The sequence below is a fragment of the Phocoena sinus genome, chromosome 1 (genome assembly GCF_008692025.1).
Source record: "Phocoena sinus isolate mPhoSin1 chromosome 1, mPhoSin1.pri, whole genome shotgun sequence".
NCBI classification, from domain to species: domain Eukaryota; kingdom Metazoa; phylum Chordata; class Mammalia; order Artiodactyla; family Phocoenidae; genus Phocoena; species Phocoena sinus.
Window position 1 is genome coordinate 6,906,067 of NC_045763.1, and position 24,805 is coordinate 6,930,871.

At 51.0% G+C, this 24,805-nt stretch overlaps 1 protein-coding gene across 1 annotated transcript; it reads right to left on the reverse strand.

Annotated features, from left to right (window-relative positions):
* Positions 1-1,968: 1,968 nt before the first annotated feature.
* On the reverse strand, positions 1,969-21,454 carry SLC2A7 (solute carrier family 2 member 7; the record flags this gene model as incomplete). Its single annotated transcript, XM_032607622.1, is given in 16 exon segments — positions 1,969-2,190; positions 2,796-2,869; positions 2,872-2,919; positions 4,704-4,732; positions 4,734-4,768; positions 8,690-8,766; positions 9,799-9,899; positions 10,949-11,163; positions 11,804-11,907; positions 11,910-11,990; positions 12,470-12,566; positions 12,568-12,593; positions 14,125-14,277; positions 15,323-15,444; positions 17,778-17,938; positions 21,365-21,454. Coding segments are annotated over 16 exon segments (1,635 nt in total), but the record flags the coding sequence as incomplete, so codon positions are not given.
* Between the last annotated feature and the right edge of the window lie 3,351 nt (positions 21,455-24,805).

Sequence of the window (24,805 nt, forward strand, 5' to 3'; positions counted from 1 at the left end):
TCCTTAAATGTTTGGTAGAATTCACCAGTAAGTCCATCTGGGACTGGAGTTTCCTTTGTGGGGAGGTTTTTAACCATGAGTTCAATTTCTTTAGTTGATGGAGGACTATACAGGTTATCTATTTCTTATTGTGTGGTCTTTGGCACTTAGTATCTTTTTTTTTTTTTTTTTTTTTTTTTTTTTATGCGTTACGCGGGCCTCTCACTGTTGTGGCCTCTCCCGTTGCGGAGGACAGGCTCCGGACGCGCAGGCCCAGCGGCCATGGCTCATGGGCCCAGCCGCTCCGCGGCATGCGGGATCTTCCCAGACCGGGGCACGAACCCGTGTCCCCTGCATCGGCAGGCGGACTCCCAACCACTGCGCCACCAGGGAAGCCCTGGCACTTAGTATCTTTTGAGGAGCTTGTCTACTTCATCTAAGTTGCCAAATTATTGTCATAAAACTGTTCATAATATTCCCTTCTTATCCCATCATCTTGCTGTATTCTATCGGGTAGAAGCAAGTCACGTTTGTCCAGGCTCAGACTACACGTCCACTCCTACCAATGACCAATGCACCAGACCATGTTCTATTTTACTCCAGAGGCAGCTAATGTGTTTGGATGACCCTGGGCTCACTTGGCCAACATTGTGGTGGGCGTCTCCTTTATTGTTTTGCTCTCTTGCACCACCAACTGGGCCCAGCACCGTGAGACCTGGGCTTCCACTTCAGGACAGGCTTACCTGTGGCTCATGGGCAAGGCTGGTGGAGAAGACCTCTAGATGGGGTATGTGATCTAGGAGGGAGGAATCATCATTCTGGGGGAGAATCCTGGTGAGCTCCTGTATGAAATATCCAGGCTGGATGAGCCACAGGACCTGCTGGGGCCACATCTTGAACCTCCTGAAGATTCAGTCACTGCCACAGGGCATTGGACACATCCTGGTAAAGAGAAAGAGGCCTGCGGGGGGTTGCGTTCTGGGATGAGTGTGCCGGGGGGCTCGGCTAACAGATAGGTTATAATAGTAATCATAAAAATAACCCCTGACATTTGTAAAATGCTTCTTAACTTACCAAGCGTTTCCACCTGGTTTATATGAGGCAAGAATGATCAGCCTTAACTCAGGGATGCAGAAACTGAAGCTAAACAAGATTAACTTACTTGACAAAGGACCAGAATAGGCAAAAATGTTGGAGCCCCAAAAAAGATCTTAAGATGGTTTTAAACGATTTCTGTAAATTTTTTGACATGCCTCTGTTCAAAAGTTGCAGTCTGATTCCACCCACCCTCAGTGTGGGCTGGAATTAGTGACTAGATTCTAAAGAACAGAACGTGGCAGAACTGATGCTATCTATGTGATGTTCAGAGCTAGGGGTGTGAGTGTGTATACCATTTTGTTTCTCTCTCTCCTTCCCCCGCACGCAGGAATCCAGCTACCAAGGTATGAGGAAGCCCAGATCATGCGTCAGTTTCAGCCAGCATCAACCATCACAAATGCGAGTGAACGACTCCTGCAATCTGTAAACGCTGACCAGGATTAGCCCTGCAACCTACAGCCACAGAGAGAGAGGAAGCCGCCCCAGGAAGGCGATGGAATCCAGAGCCTTGGTTTCTAGTTCTTCGATTCTCTGACACTTTGATCAGGATTCAGCCTCCATATCAAATGCTGAACTTGAAAACTTTTACTTTAAAAAAGTGTGCATCCACCATTTGAGTTTTGATGCTGATGTAGAATCGGAGAATCTATTCTTGCCAATCAATACTCACGTACCTGCCCGTCCTCCTAGGTCATTCCTCCCAGGGTTAGCGTTGGAAGCTAACTGCTTCTTAACTAAATCAGGGACCAAACTGGAAGACCAAAGTCTTCCATTTGCCACTGGGGGCACGGAAATCTCACAGCAGTCACCCTCCCTTGAGGCCTGGGGCAGGGAGACCCTTCCTCAGAGAAGGACGCCTTAAATGTGCCACCTGGGGGATGTGTTGAGCCACTAAAAGGAAGTCTCCCTGGCAGGCAGAGACGGTATGTGAGGCCCCGCATCTGTGATTTCTTCTTTCTTCTCCAGAAACTCCACTCTGTTTCTCTGGGCAAAAATTCGCTTTATCTCCACAAATGTTCGGCCCTTGGTCTCAGGAATGACCATGTAGATGTAAACAGCAGTGAGGAGGCAGATTCTGGCAAAGATAATGAATCTGTAGGCACCACTGACCTCCTAGGCCAAGAGACAAGAAAACAGGAGGGGACGGAGGAAGAAAGGAATGCCAGGGGCAGCTCTGGGTGAGGCCTTTGTGAGTCACACAGGAGTTTCTCAGTGGCCAGTTCTACTTTACACCCAGAGGAGTGGAAGAGCTAGACAACTGGGTCCTGCCCTCACATCTAAAAGGACTCGGCCTTTTAACAACAGGGACAGAATGTCCTCTAGACCTGACTGCACACCTTCAGAAACAGAGGAAGGAGGTGGATGTGGGGGAATTGTTCCCTCACCCTGGCTCTAGCTTGCTTTGCACTTGGCCGACCAGAGCCCCTACATAATGAACGCGTCACCGCCTGAGTGTGGGACCTGCCTTCAGTGGTGGGAAACTGGCGTAGTTACAGTTTGGCTGAAGTGGCGCCATGTGTGTTTTATGGACCTTGGAGAGTCGCCCCCCCTTGTCGAATTCGCAGATGTTCTTAGCAGACGAGGCACCCCCGCCTATTTCCCGGAGCCCCTTCTGCCTGGGGCGGGGCGGGGGAGGCAAGGTGGAGCAGGAATTGGGGGCAAGGGGCCGCACGCCCCCCCCCCCCGCGCCGTGCTCCCCACCGCATGTCCCCACTCACCTGGATGGACGGGAACACGAAGCCCACGATGACGCTGGTGAGCCCGAGCTCGGCCCCGTCCACTGCGAAGGCGGCCGCGAGGGCTGCAGGAAGATCTCGGTCCTCACCACGGAGGGCACGGGACCTGGGGGCAGAGAGCGCAGGACCAGGGGAGCGGAGAGGGGCGCGGAGGGCCCTTTAGTCTGTTCCGGATGGCCGAGGGAGGAAGTTCACATCTCTCCTCCTGGGTGCGCCCATAGCTGAGCTTCGAGCTGAGCCTCTGAGGGCCTCAAGGTCACACCAAGGCCGCTCTACCCCGTGGTGGTGTCATTTTGAAATTCGCAGACAAGGGGAGGGGGAGCAGAGCTGAATGAGCGCTTGAGCCTGGGACGTGCTGCCCCCTGTGGTAGGTCTGGGGGATGGCAGGCACCTTGCCTTGGGGCAGTTTCTCAACCTTTTTTCATTCAGGAGTCTTGTCTAAAATGTCTACGGCCATTTTTCCCCCTTAATCACCATCCCTCATGAAATTATAATACAACAGATATACTTTATATCCGTTTATATACAGTAGGTCTATCTATGACTTTATATGTTCTTTATATATTAACATATTATCTATATTCTTTGTTACAAAAATAAGATTCTGTCTCTCTCCCCCCAGTTAATTTCCAACCCTTGAAGATGGAGAGGAATTCAGAGCCCCGGAATGAGCTGCCCTTGGGACGTCAAATGGGAAACTCCTACAACTGGCGAGGAGGGGGCCCCTTCCTCAGTGCTTTGTGCCCTAAAGGGGTAGCAGTGAGGGAAGTTATCCACGCTGCCCTCCCTGGCCTCCTGCCTCCTGCCCCCTGGGGCCGGGCAGCCAAGCAGCCCTTTAGGAGGTGGTTCACATGTCAAATCAGTCCACCATCTGATCCCACATCTGCCGGCACAGCTGATTACTCCTGGTCTTCCAGGAGGAGCCCGAGGCCCAGAGAAGCACAGTGGCTTGCTTTGGGAAACGCACAGGCAGTAAGGGGCGGAATGGCCCAGAACCCAGGCCTCCCGACACAAACACCAGCACTGCTCCCACCAGGCCCTCCTGCCTCCATATTGGAGGTGTGCCGGGAAGGCTTCCTGTCGAAAATCCCACTTAAATATCCTTCAACACGACCATGTCGGTCTGAGTCACAGCTGCGTCCCCAGTGCCTGGCACAGCAGGTGTTCCATCAGCGTGTGTTCAATGGATCAATACCTTTATTTTGGCTTATGGACAGCTCTTTCAAAACCAAGATTCTGCAGGGAATATTCTAGTCTTAGGGGTCAGAGGGGTCTTTCCGCAAGCAGTGGGAACTGCGTTAGATTCTCAGGAGGACACACAGGGGAGGGGAAGCCTGGAGTCTGGAGGCTGCCCCCAAGGAAGGTGGAAGTGAAGGCCCAACTCTGCCAGCACGTGGACACGGGGATAAAGCAACACAGGACTGTAGCTGTAGGCCAGGGGACCAAAGACAACTGAGCCCCGGGTGGGCTGTGGGCTTGGAGGCTAAAGTGAGCATGTAGAGGGTTTGGATGTAAACTGAGGGGCCCCTAGTGGGGTCTGGCTGGCAAGAGCTCCCTCTTTGCAGAGGCTCATCCCCTACTTGGGCACTGGAACTGAAGCTGGGCAACTCTGGGAGCCACAGGAGATTGGGAGACCCCAGCCTGGCCGTGGCACTGGTTGGAACTTAGTAAATGTTTGTTGAATGAATGAATGTGAGCTGGAATGACCTTTCAAGAAAAAGGTAAACTGAACTGAGAATTCCCGTGTGGGTGGGGCTTGTGTAGGAACAGGGGAAAAGGTGGAGAGAACATCATGAGAATTACCAATCAAGGGCATCCATTCATTCAACAAATACCGGGCACCTCCTATGTGCTGGGCCCTGGAAGGCGGTGGGGCATGCAGGTACTCACTGGGCCCGATGGAATGTCCTGTGATGTAGGATGATGCCAAGGTAAGACAGCTCAGGGACCGTGCTCTGTGGGGAGAGGCAGGGCTGTCCGTGCCTGAGAGGCCCAGGCCTGGGACCTCTAAGAGCCTGAGGCCAAGAGCCCCACATGCGGACAAGCCCACATGCGGGCCTCACCTTCCTGCCACAGGAAGGAGCCACACCTGGATTTCTGAGCACCTGCGTGGGCCTCCAGGGCTCTGAGGGCAAGAGAGGGAAGATGAGACCAGGAGTGAACCTAGCATTCTAGTCAACGGGGGCCTCCGGGAGCTGTACCTGATGGAGAGAAACGTAACAGGAGGAATGCCGACCACTTATTTATTTTCTGCCCTTCACAGATGCTAACCCACTGAATCTTCTTGACACCCCTCTGAGGGAGGATAACACTGTTTCAATCCTACAAATGTGGAATCAGAGCACAGAGAGCCTGAACACAGACAAAGAGGACACTGGGTCCCCCAGGGGTCAAGCAATGGCCCCAGTCAAATGATCAGCAGTAGATGGAGCTGGGACCCGGACTCTGCAGTCTCTGCTAGGATCCTTCTAGAAGGCATCAGACCAGGAGAGCTGGCAGACCCCTATCTCTGCTCCCCACTGCCAGGGCAACAGATGACACATACTCAGGGTGAACAGACCTCAACCAAACTAAGTATGCAGGTAAACTATTTCACTACAGTTATGAAAAACACTGCGAAGGTGGGGTTCCTGCAGGGCTGGCGGTGGAGGTGAACCAAAAACACCTCCTTCAATGAAGTTGTCTCCAAGGGGCAAGGGGAGAGATGGATGACTTGGGGATGAAGAGCCAGCCCGGCCGCTGAGCAGAGGCGTGACAAGCTCTGATTCACGCAGGCAGGCAGGGTGGGGTCCATTTCAATATTTGAAGCAAGAGAGGAGTTGGCTGCAGCTGGAAGGGATATCCTGGGTCTGGTGCCACCTGGGCAGCTGCTGGTTACGTTTTCAGGCAGAGCCAACAGGACTGGCCAACGGGTTGGAAGGAGAGAGTGAGAGAAAAAAAGTTGCCGGGGATGCCACCAAGGTCTCCAAAAGGCAACTGGCAACTATCTCTATAGATAATGTCCAGTTTTATTTACTTCTTTTCACCTAAGTCCCTAAATGTTCCAAGAACTTAGATTATTTTCAAATGAGAAAATAAGGTCTTTAAAAAGGAAACTTTGATTAAACCAAAACAGGACTGTAACTAGCTTTTAAAAAAAAAATCACTTCCTTTTTTTTGGGTAAAGATTTATTTATTATTTATCTATTTATTTATTTTTGACTCCGTCGGGTCTTAGTTGTAGCACACGGGATATTCGTTGTGGTGCACGAGCTTCCCTCTATCTGTGGCACCCGGGTTCCAGAGCGTGTGGGCTCTGTAGTTTGCGGCACGCTGGCTCTAGTCGAGGTGTGCGGGCTCAGTAGCCCCACAGCATGTGGGATCTTAGTTCCCTGACCAGGGATCGAACCTGCATCCCCTGCATTGTAAGGCAGATTCTTTACCACTGGACCACCAGGGAAGTCCCTGTAACTAGTATTTTCCTCGATAGCTGCATCATCACCCTTCACCTCGCCTGTTCCTCCACAGGCTCCCCTGCCCTGCTGTTCCCTGACCACAGCCAGCTTTGTCCCCCTGAAGGTCCTTGTGCTCACCCAGGAATTAAAAAGGAAGTCATGATGGAGAGGACAGCTTGGCAAAAAAGGCGAAGAATGAAGACATTGTCTCTGAATTACAAGAATAATCTCTTCGCACATTCTCATCCTCACATACGATTGCGTTTTCAACGACAGACGGTCCCCTGACTTAAGAAGGTCCAAAATTTTCAACTTTACCATGGTGGGAAAGTGATACACAGTCACTAGAAACTATACTTCAGGGACTTTCCTGGTGGCGCAGTAATTAAGAATCTGCCTGCTAACGTACGGGATGCAGGTTTGATCCCTGATCCAGGAAGATCCCACATGCCACGAATCGCCACAACTACTGAGTCTGCGTGCCTAGAGCCCGTACCTGAGTGTAGCAACGAACACCCAACGCAGCCAAAAACAAATAAATTTATAAAAAAAAAATAAGAAACTGTACTTTGAATTTTGATCTTTTCCCCGGGCTATCAATAGGCAGTACGATCCTCTCTCGTGTTGCCAGGCAACTCCCCGTCAGCCACGTGATCATGAAGGTCAGTGACAATCGCTGTTTTTCACTTTCTGTACAGTATTCAATAACTTACATGAGACATTCAACACTTCATTATAAAATAGGCTTTGTGTTAAATGATTTTGCCCAACTGTAGACGAATGCACTTTTTCTAACCACAATTAAAGGTAGGCTGGGCTAAGCGATGATGTTTAGTAGGTTAGGTGTATTAAATGCTTTTTTTTTTTTTTTTTTTTGCGGTACACAGGCCTCTCACTGTTGTGGCCTCTCCCGTTGCGGAGCACAGGCTCTGGACGCGCAGGCTCAGCGGCCATGGCTCACGGGCCCAGCCGCTCCGCGGCATGTGGGATCCTCCCGGACCGGGGCACGAACCCGTGTCCCCTGCATTGGCAGGCGGACTCCCAACCACTGCACCACCAGGGAAGCCCTTAAATGCATTTTTGATTTACAATATTCCAACTTACGATGGGTTTATTGGGGATGTAACCCCATTGTAAGTCAAGGAAGATCTGTATATAGTTTTTTTTTTTTTTTTAACAGGAGAAAATCAAAGTTTAATAACACGAATATAAGGCAGAGACCCAGGAAAACTAACTATCTATCTGTGTATAGTTTTTTTCTTTTTGGGCCGTGCCATGCGACATGTGGGATCTTAGTTTCCTGACCAGGGATCGAACCTGGGCCTCCTGCAGTGGAAGCACAGAGTCCTAACCACTGGACCGCCAGGGAAGTCCCGCCTGCGTATAGTTTTAATTGTAAAGGCACAGTTACTGCAAAAGCAACAACAGGGCAGAAACAGCTGAGGATATACAAAATGCTGTCTGCTTTCAGAATATTTCATACTACGGCCATCCTATGTATTTTCAAAATTTTTGTATAACACATATAACAAAAATATGCTAAGAAAATGACAAATTAGAGTGACGTATTTCTTGTTGGGCGGCCTTCTGTGTTTTAATCTCGCTCTGACACTGTTCCCAGTTGCTCCATAGCCTCTCATTGCTTCTTTTCCTACTTCTTTCTGATCTGGGCTCCAAGATATTTTTAATGGTAGAGACCGACATGCTTGTTGACACGCGTTAGGATTTCAAGATGAGAGCTCTACCCCATTTTGTACTTGCGGCACACATCAATCAGACCAAGCTCACCTGCCAGCACCTCACCTTCCTTCTTCACGTCCCCCATCCTAACCTTCCGAGTGGCCTGTGAGTGGTGTTCCTACTGCAGTTAAGGTATCTTTCTCTTCGTCTTCCCGCATACGAATACGTTTGGTCCCTGGTCATCACTTATCCTCACACTAGTGTAGAGTCTGCCGTCCACGCCGACCTCCGTTCATAGTTTCTTCTGCTTGTTGAATGGAACGATGTCCGATCTTCCGTCTCTTTATTCTACTCTAGATCATTATTGGTGGACATCTTCTAGTGCAGTGCGCTTAAGCATTTGCATATTGAACTACATGCTTTATGGAACTTCTTGTTTCTCCTTTACTTCACGGTTAGGGCATTCGATTTAATCATTTATTTGCATGTACATGGGTAGGTAATTGAAGTCACCCACGAACTCTACTTCAGGACGGGGCGTTGCATTGCACACGAAGGGGGCGTGGAGTTTGACACGCGGAGTTTGAGATCACTGGCTCTAGAGGTGTGGGTTCTGTTACAGGGACCTCCCAGCCCCCTGCTCATCCTCCCCTGCGTGCCCCGCCCTCCGCCCCACCCCTCTGCGTGCCCCGCCCTCCGCCCCACCCCTCTGCGTGCCCCCAACCCGCCCCGTCCCTTCCGGGCAGGAGAGCGAGGTCCGACCTGGAAGGGCAGCGCCGAGACGCGGATGCCGTAGCCGACCAGCAGGAGACGCCGCCTACCCAGCCGCTGGACGGCGCCTGCCTGGAGGGGAAGGGCGGGCAGTGAGGAGCCTCGACGGCACCAGGCGGGGGGCGCCCGGAATTCTTGGGCCTGGGCCCCCACTACCTCCTCAGCCCCTCCTTAAGTGCCCGCTCGCCCCTGTTGCCTGCTCCGTGGAACTTAGGCCGTTATCCCGACGGGAACTTGACGGTCGTGCCACAGACTCTGCACCACTACTCCTCCGTCTCAGGCATCTACAGACCCCGGGTTTAGGCTCCTTGACCACCTCCCCCCCGCCCCCCCCCCCGCACTGTAACTATGTTTTCTAGTTTCTGCGTCTGATGCTTTGACATGTGGGGGCCTTCCTGACGCTGGAGGGACTGCCCCACACACACCGTTAGCCGGTTTCTAGAGATAGCAGACAGCTCAGCTGTGCGTGCACCTTTCACATGGAACCCTCCCGGAGCCGCCCCCACCCCACCCCCTGCTCCATCAGGCTCTCACCTGCCCCCGCCGCCCCCAGCCAGCGCCCCTCTGCCTTATCGCCCAGGGCAGGCACCAGACAACAGGAACAGCCCGGCATCGGTGCCCGGGAACCGCCTGAAATCTTTCAAACTAGGCAGTCCTAAACCTGCTTACCCTGCCTTGCCTGTTCCTTCCCACGGAAACCATAAGAAAGGCTCTTGCCCACGTACTGCTGTCCGCCCCCCGCTGCCAGATGCTTCTCTATGTGGCCTTGTGTGCACCTCTCTCCCTTGGGAACCGTAAGCAACGCTGTCTTTTCAGTGGCAATCATCTCACACCCCCGAGATAATAATAATACCTACATTTTCACATAGCCCCCTCCCATTACGTGCTACTTCAATTCACGTCGAGGGCGCCCAGAATCTGGCCTCACTTCATGAGGGTCCCTCTCACCCCCAGGTACTTTCTTTTCCACTGCCAGGACACACACCTCCTGATCAGCCTGTACCTTCTCGAATATTCCAAGCTTGGACAATGCTTCGTCCGACCAGCATGCCTGCCTTCCTTCTTGTTCTAATGCCCTTTTCATTCTACTCCAGCCTCACCTGCAGCACCCACAGCAATGCCATCAGCAAAGGCACCACCGTCACTCCACGCCAGGCCCTGTACGGTCACTTTACACGTCCCCTCCGTCCTCCCAACAGCCCTACAGACGGGGATTATCACTGCCATTCAGTGAGGGCCCAATAGGAGCAAAACGGCAATCCCAGGATTGTATAAACAAGGTAGAGAGAGGTAAGACCAACGTCTCCTTCTGTGTTTAGTACCCAGACACCGCTCCTCAGGGAGAGAAAGGGAGGCGCCCCTGTCTTGGGTTTTTCCAGGTAGGATGATGGGGAAGAGGGTCCTAGTTATGACAATGTACCCTAGAGGAGGAGGGCTCTGAGGACAGAGGGTGGACCCTGCCCTAGAGGAAGGCCAGGGGCTCCAGGAATCCGCTGGAGGAGGGGGTGCACAGACTCCCGGGAGGGTGGAGAATTGGGCCGGGGGGCCTCCCAGCTCCTCCCATTTCCGGCTCTTTTCCTTCACTCGGCCCTCCCCACCATGCTGAATCCTCTGAAGTTTCATTGGGGCTTAAACTGGTTCTGGGGAAAATACAGATAAGTAATAAATAATTTTTGAAAACACCTTTAAACTCCAAGGTAACTCAAGAAACAGGAACCAAAATAATAGTGAGATAACTTGGAAGAGTTCTAGAGAAAGGACCATCATGGTCACTTGACCTTGTAAATGAGCACACCTCTGTCTATTCACATTTTTTTTTTTTTTTTTCATTTCGGTACGCGGGCCTCTCACTGTTGTGGCCTCTCCCATTGCGGAGCACAGGCTCTGGACGCGCAGGCTCAGTGGCCATGGCTCACAGGCCCAGCCTCTCTGCGTGGGATCTTCCCGGACCGGGGCACAAACCCGTGACCCTGCATCGGCAGGCGGACTCTCAACCACTGCGCCACCAGGGAAGCCCCTGTCTATTCACTTTTTAAACACAGGCATAAGTGGTTCAGATTTTAAATATAAAACTCTGAAATAATAGTTTTATCCAACAGTAAGAACACGTGCATCAGTATACTGGGTATTACAATCACCGTAACCATTGCACAAAGGAAGAAACTTGAATTTTAAGGTGTTTAAGTGGCCTGGTTGAGGTCACACAGTGGTAAGTATGGGCACGTCGAAAGTCTGTGTCACTCCAGTCACCCCAGGACCAGTGCCACCAGCAGTGGACCCTGGGGGGCTCTTCTCTGTCTGCGGGGCACCGACTCAGAGATGCCCAATGGGAGGGACACTTGTGGGTGGCTCCCCGAGATGAAGCTCATCGCTGTGTTGACCACGCTGGCACCCACTGTTACGGGGAATGAGCCGCCTCCATGCCAGCCGAGGGAGGCGTAGATCATGTCCGCGTAGTAGTTGGCCTAAAACAAAAGCACAAGGGCTGTGAGGAGAGACCTGAAGGCCCAAGCCACTGACAACTTTCCTGACTCAGTCGGGACACACAGTCCTGAAAGCCTAGGGGACCCCTTGGACAGGAAGGAGGCAGTAGGTGGGAGAAAAGAGCCGTGACCTGAAGACTTGAGACCTGGGATGGAGGCTGGCTCTGCCGGAGCCCGGGTTATAGCTCTTGCCCTCTCGGGGCCTTGAGTTCTGCATCTGTAAAATGGGACCCCGAGAATTTTCCCTCTGTCGCTTTGTGAGTCTATGATCTCAGGCCCCACCGAATGACCCCTCGCCTCTCATTCCAGGCCTAGGCAGCCCCAAGCTCAAGCTTCTCTCGTGGCCCAGCCCCAAGGATGTGGGCAATGCAGCACTTCTGAAAGCCACCATGTGCCCTGGCTCCTGCCTGAGCTGTGTACCACTCGACGTCTCCCGCTGAGCAACCGTGAGTCCCCAAGGGCCTGATGCCACCACTTCCTCACACTTTCCTTAAGCACCATATGGGTTACGCATCCAGTCTCCGACGTTTCCGGAAGCAGCCTCCCAGCCCTGTTTTTGCAGATCTTCACCCTTCGCCTACACCATCAATAGATACAATTATAGCAAAAGAACCGCGCATACCGCGTTGACCCTGGAGAGCTGCTGGCCGGCCATGGGCAAGACGATGGCGACCAGCTGCCAGCAGACAGGCAGAAACGTGAAGAAGCTGAGCACAGACAGCGGCGCTCGGCCCTCTCGGCCTGGTCCTCCACGCGCATTTCTTCCATCTCGTCCTCCACATCTGCCCAGCCTCTCAGCTTCCGCAGAGCTGCGGGGAGCAGAGCGGTCCCCTCCTGTCGCTGACAGCAGCTGACCCAAGGCTTAAGGAAACACAGGGGGACAGCTCCCCAGGAGCTCGGCCCAGCCCTGGCCACAGGCTCCCCGTTTTCCCAGGGCAGGATGCTCATTGGACCCCAGCTAGGTCCCCAACACCGTGACCGTGTTCCCAGTCACAACCACACCCCCACCTGGGCAAGCTTGCAGAAGTCAAGGCCCACCAGCCATGATGCCGGCTCTGACCATGTTCTCCGCTGGACCACACCTCAGAGTTGCCCTGGACTCCCCAGTGCCAACGGCACCTCTGTCCCGTCCCACTGGTGCCTGCGTTGTGGAGTGCATTTCCCCACCCTGCCCCCTGCCCGTTCTCTGCTTCGGGCACTAGGGAGGGATGTTTGGCGGGCACGGGGAGGCGGCTGGGAAGTGAACGTGGTGGGAGGGTCTTGACGGAGCAGCCTGTATCTCCAGTACCTTGTCGAACTTCTTCATCTCTTTTCTGAATCAGGGTGGACCTCGGGCTCTCGGGGAAGAATGGCAGAGAGGGGAGCCAAAACAGTGCGGGGACCCCCCGTGAGTGCCAAGAGCACAGGCCAGTCTGGAAGGACCCAACACTGAGAACATGAACACCCAACACTGGGGAATCCCTGCCCTTCAGCTGACCTTCCGCATGTCCTGACTCTGTCCTGACTCTCCTCTTACAAACTCACTCACCCACATTGTTCCAGCCCTCCGTGAGAGCCAACGACAGCAGGGACCTAGTCCTTGCCAAGATGTGGCTGCCCAGAACCCACCCACAGCAGGGTTCCACATTTTAAAATGGAGAAAATAATTACAATTTTCAAAAGATCTGCTGTTAACTCATTCTGCAGGAAGAGTATTGCTTTTCTTAGGAACAGCATATGATTTAAAAGTGTGAGCCTTGGAAAAAGTGAACCCATGTCTTGTTTCCTAACTTTATGGCTGGAAATGGCATAATCTCTGCCTTGCTGGAGCCTGGGGTCAAGGAGGGTGCTGGAACCAGCACTGTGGCTGTGTGAGCTCCTTCTGGAAGGTCTGGGTTAAGGAGGCAGCATTGAGATTCATCTAAGCCTTACTAGCTATGATGGGAACTGGAAGAGGCATTTTACTTCTCTAAGCCTCAGTTTTCTCATCAGTAAAATAAAGATGATGATGAAGATGATAGTGATAAAGTGCCCCCTGAAGAGTGGTGAGGGGTGACAGGCATCATACGCTAGGCATCACTACAAGGCAGCTGTTGGCAGCAACGGGCCCAGCCTGGCTTCCCCTTCAGCTGCACTGGGGTAGTTTGGGAATCGTTAAAACTAATGACCTTTCACTGAGCACGACTGGGTCCTGAGTCTCTTCAAGGTACTCTGGGGAATACAAAGTCATAAATCCACCCATTAAGGAATTCCTGTGGAATTTAGGTAACTTGAAAATGTTTACGAGGAAAAAGAAAATAAAGAAAGAAACCCCACTGTCTTCTTGTGGGCCTTTAATGCTGGCCTGCATTCAAGCCACACTCTCGGGGCCATTCTCTCGCCCACTCCCCCAGAGGGCCATTTCCCCCTTTCTCCTCTGTCCTAAAGCTTCCCTCCCGCTTCCCCAACCCACCCTCTCAGGCAATGGCCTGGCCACCTTTCACTTGGAGAGGAGAAGCACCCATCCAGCCACGTGACAGTGACCGTGGCTGTGTGCCTGCCTCTCCTGCATCGATTGCCCTCACTGCAGGACCATTCGCACAGCGTCCCAGCTGAAAAAACAAAGCAAAACAAAAAACCCTTCTCTCCAGCCTGCTTCCCCTTCCAGCTACCCCCCAACTTCTCTCCTTCCTTTACAGCAAAACTCCCAAGAGTCGTGTGTGCCCCTTGTCTCCGATCTCCTCCCAGCCCCATGCACAATTTGTCCCCATCGCTCACCCAAACTGCTCTCATCAAGGTCACCCATCTCCAAACAAGCCACACATTGCCCGACCCAAAGGGCACCTCTTGGCCTCACCTCACTTGATCCGCCAGACACATGGGCACAGCCGAGCCCCATGTGTCCAGACCCCGCCCCCTCAGCCCCCCCATAGCTCCCACGCTCCCTCTCACCACCACCCTCGGACCTTGGTGAGCCACAGGTACCTGTAGGGTTGCCCAGGATGGCTTGCAGGCCGAAGATCTGTGCTAGGAAGATTCCCACGATGACAAACACCTCTGTCATTGTTCCCAGAGCACCCCTAAGGTTCTTGGGAGCTAACTCTCCCAGCTACATGGGAAGGGCACTGTAGGAGGTGCCTGGATCTAGCAAAACAAAAACCAGGGGAGGAGAAAAGAAACAATCCCAGCCTCCTGGGGCCCCGGAAACCTGAGATTTAATTAATCTCATAGTCCCTGAGTTTCTCTGTGGCGTCAGCACCACTGACAGGCAGCCTGTACGCCCCCTACCTCCCCTCCACGGAGATGGAAATTGGCTACGTGGACTTAGTTCGCACTAAGAAGGAAACCTTTCCAGAATCCTCAGACTCCCAGGGGACACGGCAGGATATCCTCTCCTTCCTAGCTGCGGAGCTGGGGCCACTTGTTACAGGCGAGGACTGTGTTCCTGGGATGTGGGACTGAAAGATAGGTCTTTGGCTTGGGATTATTTTCTGATTTTTCTGAAGCACAGGTTACTTGTATCACTTTTGTTTTTTTTTTAATAGAAGAAACCACAGTAGTTAAGAAACCTCAGTCCCCTGCTGACAGAGTCCCCAAATTCTGTACTCTTTTGCTTGAAGCCTCTCACCCTCAGCGTGAACTAGACACCTTCCTTGGAAGATACCTTGTAAAGCCTTATCAGTTTGTACTTCAAGGTAAAAGTGTGTTTTTTTTTTTTTTTTTTTTTTTTTTTTTTTGCTGTATGCGGGCCTCTCACTGCTGTGGCCTCTCCCGTTGCAGAGCACAGGCTCCGGACGCACAGGCTTAGCTGCCATGGCTCACAGGCCCAGCTGCTCTGCAGCATGTGGGATCTCCCTGGACCGGGGCACGAACCCGTGTCCCCTGCATCGGCAGGCAGACTCTCAACCACTGCGCCACCAGGGAAGCCCCCTAAAAGTGTGTTTTTAAAGATCTTCCCCTGATAGATTTTGTTAAATAAGGGGAAGGGGAGAGAGAACATGAGGTTTTCGAGAGTCTGGGGATGGAGACAAGAGGATGCCCCCAAAGGGAAAAGAGCCATTCAGAACCAGGAAGACCCTTGCTGCCCCTGCTTCCCGCCTTGGCCAGTGTGTCTGACTCAGACCCTTCTCCCCACAGCTGACCCTGAGCATGGGCTTGGGGGTTCAGCCATCACTGTAGGTACCTGCACAGAATCCCAGTGCCACTCGAGAAAAGATGACCGGCTCGGAAGGTTTGGTCACTTTGCTGACTCCCTTCGGGACGGCAGGGATGGCGAAGTCATTGTTGATCAGCAGTGTTCCCTTTCTGCAAGGACAGCAGAGCCCAGAGGGCATGGGGGCTGAGGCAGCAGAAGCGCTCCTGACACCAACTCCTATTCTCCAGGGCAGCCGTTATAGAAGTGCCGGGAACGTGCCTGAGAAAGGCTGATGGCTGGGAAGCGCAGAAAGCAAGGACCGGTGGGCAGAGGCCCCAGGAAGGGAGGTTTGGGGTCAGCAGGGGTGGCGGGAGGAGTGGGAGCACGCTAACCATTGGAGCTGAATGAAGACAGTGAGGAAGGAGGAAGGAATGGGCCTGCCTCTGCAAGGAGGGAGCTTCCTGTCACTGGTGGTATTCAAGCAGAGAGCAGGCCGGATGAAGACGGTCAAGAATGGTGAACAGGGGAACCCCACAACAGGTGGGAGACAGAGCTGGATTAGATGACCGCTAAGATTCCTCCCAAGGCTGAAAAACCATGAGTCTATGAAGTGGGGGGAGGGAGTGTCTGAAGAATAGAACTACGCTGGATGCCCCTGCCTGTCTCCCAGGATCCATAGCTACCTTCCAGACTGTGTTCTGTGCCCCATGCTGACTGGCATCGGTGGCTCCCTTGCCCCCCTCATCCCCACATGTGGCTTGGATTTTGCCAAAGGAGAAAACAGCAGTGGATCAGGAAGGAAGATGGTGGCCCAGCTATAGGGTGGCTGCTGGCTGCACCACCCTTGGTGATATCTCCACATGCTGCCCACATTCGAGGACCATCAGGGCCCTGACCGACACAGGTGCATCATCTCTGAGGCCAGGAGTGGAGGAGGGGGATCTCTAAACAGAAACCCACACACCCCTCCTGGGGGGATAGTCCTAAGAGTTCTACAAAAGTCCCCTTCTAGGCAACACTGAGGACTCATCAGATACACAGACTGGTTTTCTCAGGCCACTTTTCTCTTCCTGGGGTGGCCATACCTCCGAGAGAACTGCCATCCAAGCCCAAACTCAGAGCAGAGGATCAGCCAGCCCAGAGGCTGCAGGTCAGGAGAGAACAAACAACCCACACGAACCCCTTCCTGATGACCAGGAAGCCTTAGCTTAGCTCAGGGCTGGTCCCGACCCCACTAGGGCAAGGCCAGCTCCACCATACCAGCTGGTCTCAGGGTCCTCATCTGCAAAATGAGGGCAATGATGAAACCATCTCTGAGGTCCCAAGTTCTGTAACTCTGGATTCAGACAAGGAGGTGGGGGCCAAGCTGCTAGAACAGTCCAATCACTCTTGGTGTAGCTGAGAACACCACAGTGTGAATTACAAAAAAGCCTGGATTATGGCATAATTGCAGTATAGTGAATGCTTCCTTCATTCAAGTATACAATGAATGGCAAATTAATTGTTAATCAAGTATCTATAAGAAAAGGTCCTATGAGTCCTGCTTTATACATAATTAATTTTCAATTGCCAATATTTTCATTGTTTTTTTGTTTGTTTTTGTTTGTTTGTTTGGCTGAGCCTTGCCATTTGTGGGATCTTAGTTCCCTGACCAGGGATCGAACCCCGGCTCTCGGCAATGAGAGCTCGGGGTCCTAACCACTGGACCACCAGAGAATTCCCCAGTATTTTCTTTTATGCATGAAAACTGAACTGGTATGGTTCTTTAAGAGCTAGTTTTCTTTAGAGGACTTCCCACTCCTCCCTACAAACTGCTGACCATGGCACATCAAGTCCAAGTGTAACTGAATTCCAAAGAGTGAGATCTGGCCATACGGGATTCCGAGCGGCCTCGCCCTGAGGACTTGGCTCACTCCCTTCCTTCCTGGGAACCTTGATCTGGACATCCCTCCTTATCTGCAGAGTCACGTCTTGGCAGCAACTGGGCTTACGTGTCAAGATTAGTGAGTCTGTGTAAACCAAGCAAAGTACAAGAACTATTCTTCATGCTCAAACAAGACACGAGTCAGGGGCACATGGACTGACTCGGTCTGAACCCCAAAGCTCAGAACGACACGGATGAGGCTGCACGGGGAGAGGCTGCAGCTGTTACAACTCGGAGCCATGGGTCACCTGACCTCGAATTAAACCCAGTCAACAAGCATTTACTGAACACCTGCTAGAAGTGCTGAGTATGGTCAAGACTTTGCTCTCAAAGGCCGATCCATCTCCACGGGGTGGACAACAGAGGGGCTGCTGTTCCCATGCAGCTGACAAGGGGAAGAAATCCCAAGGAATTCAAGGACTTGCTTTAGGGTCAGGATGTCTATGGCAAAGTGGGGGCTGGACTTCAGACCTCCTGATTTTCAAGGTCGCACAACTCCCCACCACGTGCACAAGTGCCAAGAGCCAACATGCTTTACTAATATGAATTTTGAGTGACAGCAGCACCCTTCTTCTTTACCTGCCACATTTGTCAACCAGCAGGCCAATAAGCAGGGACCCCCCCAAGACGCCCAGAGGAGACATGGACATGGTGCAGGACCACAGCAGCAGCAGGACTTTCTCGTCCATGAAGGCTCCGTGTCGCTCAAAGTAGGTTTCATTATAAGAGGACTTCAAGACCTGGAAGACATTGCCCCATCCATAGACAATCAGGCAACTCATGAGAGACCAAGAAGTAATGTTCCCAGTTGCCCCTGGTCATTGTCCTGAAGGATGTGTCTATCAATACGCTCAGGACACAATTGATTCTCTGTTGTTACCTGGAGATAAAAAAATAAAAAAGCCTACAGTATGATGGGGTGAGATGCGGAACCAGGCTGCTCAAAATGTTAAAAATTCACTGTTGGGAATTCCCTGGTGGTCCAGCAGTTAGGACTCCAAGTTTCTACGCCAGGGGGCGCAGGTTTGATCCCTGGTTGGGGAACTAAGAACCCACATGCCGAGCGACATGGCAACAACAAAATATTCACTTTGCAGAACCTTGCTGTGCAAGAGGCAACATAAGAAATATTGTTACTTCAAGACAGTATGGTACTGGCACAAAAACAGAAACATAGATCAGTGGAACAGGATAGAAAGCCCAGAGATAATCCCACACACATATGGTCACCTTATTTTTGATAAAGGAGGCAAGGATATACAATGGAGAAAAGACAGCCTCTTCAATAAGTGGTGCTGGGAAAACTGGACAGCTACATGTAAAAGAATGAAATTAGAACACTCCCTAACACCATACACAAAAATAAACTCACAATGGATTAAAGACCTAAATGTAAGCTCAGACACTATACAACTTTTAGAGGAAAACATAGGCAGGACACCCCATGACATAAATCACAGCAAGATTCTTTTTGACCCACCTCCTAGAGAAATGGAAATAAAAACAAAAATAAACAAGTGGGAGCTAATGAAACTTAAAAGCTTTTGCACAGCAAAGGAAACCATAAACAAGATGAAAAGACAACCCTCAGAGTGGGAGAAAATATTTGCAAACAAAGCAACTGGCAAAGGATTAATCTCCAAAATATACAAGCCCCTCTTGCAGCTCAATATCAAAAAAGCAAACAACCCAATCCAAAAATGGGCAGAAGACCTAAATAGACATTTCACCAAAGAAAATATACAGATTGCCACGAAACCCATGAAAGGATGCTCAACATCACTAATCATTAGAGAAATGCAAATCAAAACTACAATGAGGTATCACCTCACACCGGTCATAATGGCCAGCATCAAAAAGTCTACAAACAATAAATGCGGGAGAGGGTATGGAGAAAAGGGAACCCTCTTACACTGTTGGTGGGAATGTAAATTGATACAGCCACTATGGAGAACAGTATGGAGGTTCCTTAAAAAAACTAAAAACAGAACAACCATATGACCCAGCAATCCCACTACTGGGCATATATCCTGAGAAAACCATAATTCAGAAAGAGTCATGTACCACAATGTTCATTGCAGCTCCATTTACAATAGCCAGGACATGGAATCAACCTAAATGTCCATCGACAGATGAATGGATAAAGAAGATATGGCACACATATACAATGGAATATTACTCAGTTATAAAAACAAAACAAAACAAAATTGAGTTATTTGTAGTGAGGTGGATGGACCTAGAGTCTGTCATACAGAGTGAAGTAAGTCAGAAAGAGAAAAACAAATACTGTATGCTAACACATATATATAGAATCTAAAAAAAAAAAAGTTCTGAAGAACCTTGGGGCAGGACAGGAATAAAGACGCAGATGTAGAGAATGGACTTGAGGACACGGGGAGGGGGAAGGGTAAGCTGGGACAAAGTGAGAGAGTGGCACTGACATATATACACTACCAAGTGTAAAATAGATAGCTAGTGGGAAGCAGCCGCATAGCACAGGGAGATCAGCTCCGTGCTTCGTGTCCACCTAGAGGGGTGGGATAGGGAGGGTGGGAGGGAGACGCAAGAGGGAGGAGATATGGGGATATACGTATATGTATAGCTGATTCACTTTGTTATACAGCAGAAACTAACACACCATTGTAAAGCAATTTTACTCCAATAAAGATGCTAAAAAAACAAAAAAGAAATATTGTTACTAATTGTATGACTTTGGGCAAGTTCTACCTCTGTAAGTCTTAGTTTCCTCCTTGGTTATAGAAATAATATATATCCAATGGAGAATTTAAGAGCTTCACTGTGCTACAGTGATGGTACATTGCTTGACTGAGAAAAAAATGTTCCTTCAATGGTAATAATGATAAGTATATTAATATAAGCCATGAGCAACTACTGCAGTACCTCCTATAAAGCAGAATTAAGTGTAGCTATAAAGTAATGAAAGTGATTTTTTTTTTTTTTTTTTTTTTGCGGTACTCGGGCCTCTCACTGTTGTGGCCACTCCCGTTGCAGAGCACAGGCTCCGGACGCGCAGGCTCAGCGGCCATGGCTCACGGGCCCAGCCGCTCCGCGGCATGTGGGATCTTCCCGGACTGGGGCACGAACCCGTGTCCCCTGCATCGGCAGGCGGACTCTCAACCACTGCGCCACCAGGGAAGCCCAATGACAGTGATTTTTAAAAGTAGAGCAGGACTCATACACCCAAATGCATGGGAACAGACACTGGCTCCTGTCCTTGCCCTTTCAGGGACCTTCTTCCTGTATCTATTCCCTGTGTGTCCTGCATCACTGGTCCCTTTATTTTTTCAGCCACGCGGCATGGCTTGTGGGATTGAAGCTTGTGGACCCAGGTTCAATCCCTGACCTGGGACCTTCACAGTGAAAGCACCAAGTCCTAACCACTGGAACACCAGAGAATTCCCAATACACCTTTCTTTATTGCATCCTTCTCATGACAATAGAAACATGACTCTTGCCCTATAAAACCCTAACACAACCCCCCTTCTCCCTTCACTAAGCTTCATCTTTTGTTCCCCTGTACAGCAAAACTCCTGTACAGCAAAACTCCTTAAAGAGCTGTCTCTCCTCCACTCTGCCCGTTCTCCCCGAACCCACTTCAGTCAAGCTTTTGTCTCAACTCAGCTGCTCTTGTCAAGGTCACACATGCCCTCCATGAGGTCAAAGCCAGTGGTCAACTCTCACGCTTCATCTTTACTCGTCATCAGGGCCTGTCCCTCCCTCCTGACTCACATGCTTTACTAGACCTTTGGGAGACTCTTTTTCCTTTGCTTCCCCTCACCCCAATCCTAACCCCTAAGGGTTTAGTCCTTGACTCCATCCTCTTTGTCATCTGCAAGTGGTCTTCCCAGGAGAAAGGCAGTGAGACTAAGGCCCAAAGCTACTGGGCAGGGAATCCAAGCCCATCTCCTCCCACCCGCTTCCCAACGTGCCTGGAGAGGATTACATTGTGGGTCGGGGGGGTGGGGGGGGGGGGGAGGGGAATAGCCCACAACTCTAGTCATTCCCTGGTCTGCAGAGGCTGCCTCCCAGGACTACTAGAGGAAGGCAGCTGCTTCCGGAAGAAAGCTGGTGGCTTCCAGAAGAAAGATGGCGGCCTCCACAGAGCAAGATGGCCACCTTCTCCTGCCCACCTCTTGCCCACCCACCTCGTGCGGTGTGTTAACCACAGCGATGTTGCAGCCGTATTGGAAGGCCTCGCCAAAGGCTGCGCTCAGCGTGGCCAGCACCAGCGTGGATTAGAGGCGCTGCGGGAGAGGAGGTTTACGGTCAGGGACTGGGAGGTTAGTCCTGGGAACTTCCGGAAGTGGGGCCGAGGCTGGGCTGGAAGTGGGGGTGGAGGACCCTAGGCCATGCCCAGGGGAGTGGGGGAGGTGCCGGAGGTTGGGGGAAATGGATGGCATCATTTCCTGTTCCTTGAACGAATCCCCCTCCTTAAAGATACAGCTATGCGTCTCCTCTGGGCTTGGCCCTGGATGAAGTAGGGGAAGCTTCAGGAAAAAGGTCCAGCGTACTGTGCCCTTGAGGAGCTTATATTCTAGTGAGGGGAGGCCAACAAAACAAAACAAAAACACAGACAAGTACGAGACCTCCAAATAACGATAATGCTATGAGGACAATAAAACAGGTAATGGGGTAGAAGCCAATGGGGGGCAGAAAAGGGCGCTCTCTGAGCAGGTGCCTTTAAGCTGAAACCTGAAAGGATGAGGTGGGCCTGTGAGCTGCTGCGGGAGGAGTTTTTAGACAGAGGAAGCAGCAAACAGAGGCATGGCTTGCCTTCCACTCCTGGACAGGCCCTGGGGAAAACCAAGGCAGTCACGTTTCCATGGCTACCGCAGCACCCAAGGTAGTTCCCGGGAACTGACCCCCGGGGCCAAAGTCTGAGGAGGGCCCAGCAGAACTGGGGCAGGGTCTGTGGCTGCCTGAGTCGGTGCCACCCAGGGCTCCAAGAAGCCAGCTGGTGCAGAGCCATGGCCCCAGACCATCCCCCTACCCCTCTGCTTGCCTGTTACCTGTACCTCTGACCCCCACCCCCACTATCTGCCTGACTGCCTACAGCCCTCAGCCCTGTGCAGCCAGCAAACCAGCCAGGCAGACAAAAGCAGGATTTGGGCAACTTCAGAGGCTGGGGGAACGGGACGGGGACAGGGGTCTCCCACACTTCCCTAGAGCTGGACTCAACCCCTCTTCTCTTTTGTCTGAGCTGGGATGTTTGGGGAAGCTTCTTCCCCCCCACTGCTCTCCCAGGGCTGGTGGCTCCCCAGGAAAGGCAGGGGCAGTGTTGTCCTCTCCTTGCTAGAAGCATTTCAGGGGTCTTCCTCTCCCTCCACAGTCCCCTCACCTGGTGGCAAAGGAACAGTGGCAGTGACAGTTTCCCAGACTTGGCACTTACCCATTCCGTGGGGTGGGGTGGGTGGAGAAGTCCCTGCCCCTTTTTTTCTCCGTCCTTGTTCAGCTGAGAAACAGGTGTGCTCTGCCTCCCAAGTGACACCTGGGTCCTGCTCTGTGTTGACAGCCTGGGGCCTGTGAGACTTTATTACCCTTTTGGTCTCTGGACCCTGCTGACTTTCCCCAGGAGAATATTTTCCTTGGACGTGTTGATAAGATAAAGATTCACACTCAGCGTGAATTTTGTCTTTGTCTCCATCAAGTCTCAAATCAGAAACTCTCTGGTTGCACCAAGGAGAAGAAAAACACCACCTGCCCTGGGTCCCTAGAAATGAGGTGCCTTGGAAACCAAGTCGGGCCTGATTGCCAGGATCCTTTATGTGTCTACTGTGTTATCTCTCCATCTGTGCTTCCTCTTACGAATTTGGACTAATTGTCCATTTGGGGGAAAGAGCAAACTAAATGCTTTTAAAGAGATACAACTTAGTTATTTCTACTTACACTTATTAGTATTAAATAAGTCAATAAAATATTGAACAAAAAAAGTGCTTATTTCAGAATTACCACTATTAGAAAGAGAAATATCATATGATATCACTTATATGTGGAATCCAAAAAGAAATGGTACAAATGAACTTATTTACAAAACAGACTCAGAGACTTAGAGAATGAACTTATGGTTACCAGAGGGGAAGGGTGGGGGAAAGGGATAGTTAGGGAGTTTGGGATTGACATGTACACACTATTATATTTAAAATGGATAACCGCTGATCTATATTTCTATTTTTGTGCCAGTACCATACTGCCTTGATTACTGTAGCTTTGTAGTATAGTCTGAAGTCAGGGACAGATGAATGGATAAAGAAGATGTGGTATGTGTATATAATGGAATATTAATCAGCCATAAAAAAATGAAATCGGTCATTTGTAGAGATGTGGATGGACCTAGAGTCTGTCATATACAGTGAAGTAAGTCAGAAAGAGAATAACAAATTTCATATATTAACACATATATGTGGAATCTAGAAAAATGGTACAGATGAAGTTATTTGCAGGGCAGGAATAGAAAGGCAGACGTAGAGAACGGAGGCAGACGTAGAGAACGGACGTGTGGACATGGGGGAAGGGGGGGTGGGATGAATTGGGAGATTAGTTTTGACATAAACCCACTACCATGTGGAAAACAGTTAGCTAGTGGGAACCTGCAGTATAGCACAGGGAGCTTAGCTCGGTGCTCTGTGATGGCCTAGTTGGATGGGACGGTGGGGAGGGAGGTCCAAGAGGGAGGGGATGTGTGTATGCATATGGCTGATTCACTTCTCTGTATGGCAGAAACAAACACAGCATTGTAAAGCAATTATACTCCAATAATAAAATAAAATGGATAACCAACAAGGACCTACTGTATAGCACAGGGAACTCTGCTCAATGATACGTGGCAGACTGGATGGGAGGGGAGTTTGGGGGGAAATGGATACATGTCCATGTATGGCTGAGTCCCTCTGCTATGCACCCGAAACTATCACAACAGCGTTAATCGGCTATACTCCAAGATAGAATAAAAAGTTAAAATAAAGTAAAAAAAAAAAAAAGGAATTATCTATATTAGCAAAACAAAAACGTAGGGAATAACTGGATAAATTATGACAAATCAACTGGAATGCCAGGCTGCCATTTCAAGGGATAATTATGAAAATTACGTAGGGACGTGGAGACATGTTACGAACGTCATGTTAGGTGACTAAAGCAAAATACACTTGTGTGCCTGGGTAAAAATGTGTTGGCACACGGACAGCAGCGTGACGGCCACCGGGATGAGAGAACATGGGGGCCTTATTTCTCCTAACGGTCTGCTCATGACAATTTAGGTATTCTCCCAAGTGCTACATGTGTTGTCTGCTGCGCCCCTCATCCCTTCTGAAGCCTTGCTAGCAGAGTGTTAACTCTTGGGAAAGTCCTGGACCTAGGACACTTCCCTACCAAGACATGAAGAGCCCTCACGGCCTGTGCCGGGCTTTTCACCCTGGGAGGGACTATCTTTCCGTTTCAGGCTCAGTGTGTGCTCGAGGGTTCTGCTTAAAGCACGTTCAGCAGTGGCCAAGGGCAGGCCCCCAGCTTCTGTATTTCAGCCCTCACGGGGTGGCGGGGGAGAAGGTGGGGTCCTCCCACGCAGCACAAAGTGGGGCGTGTGCAGCCTCCAG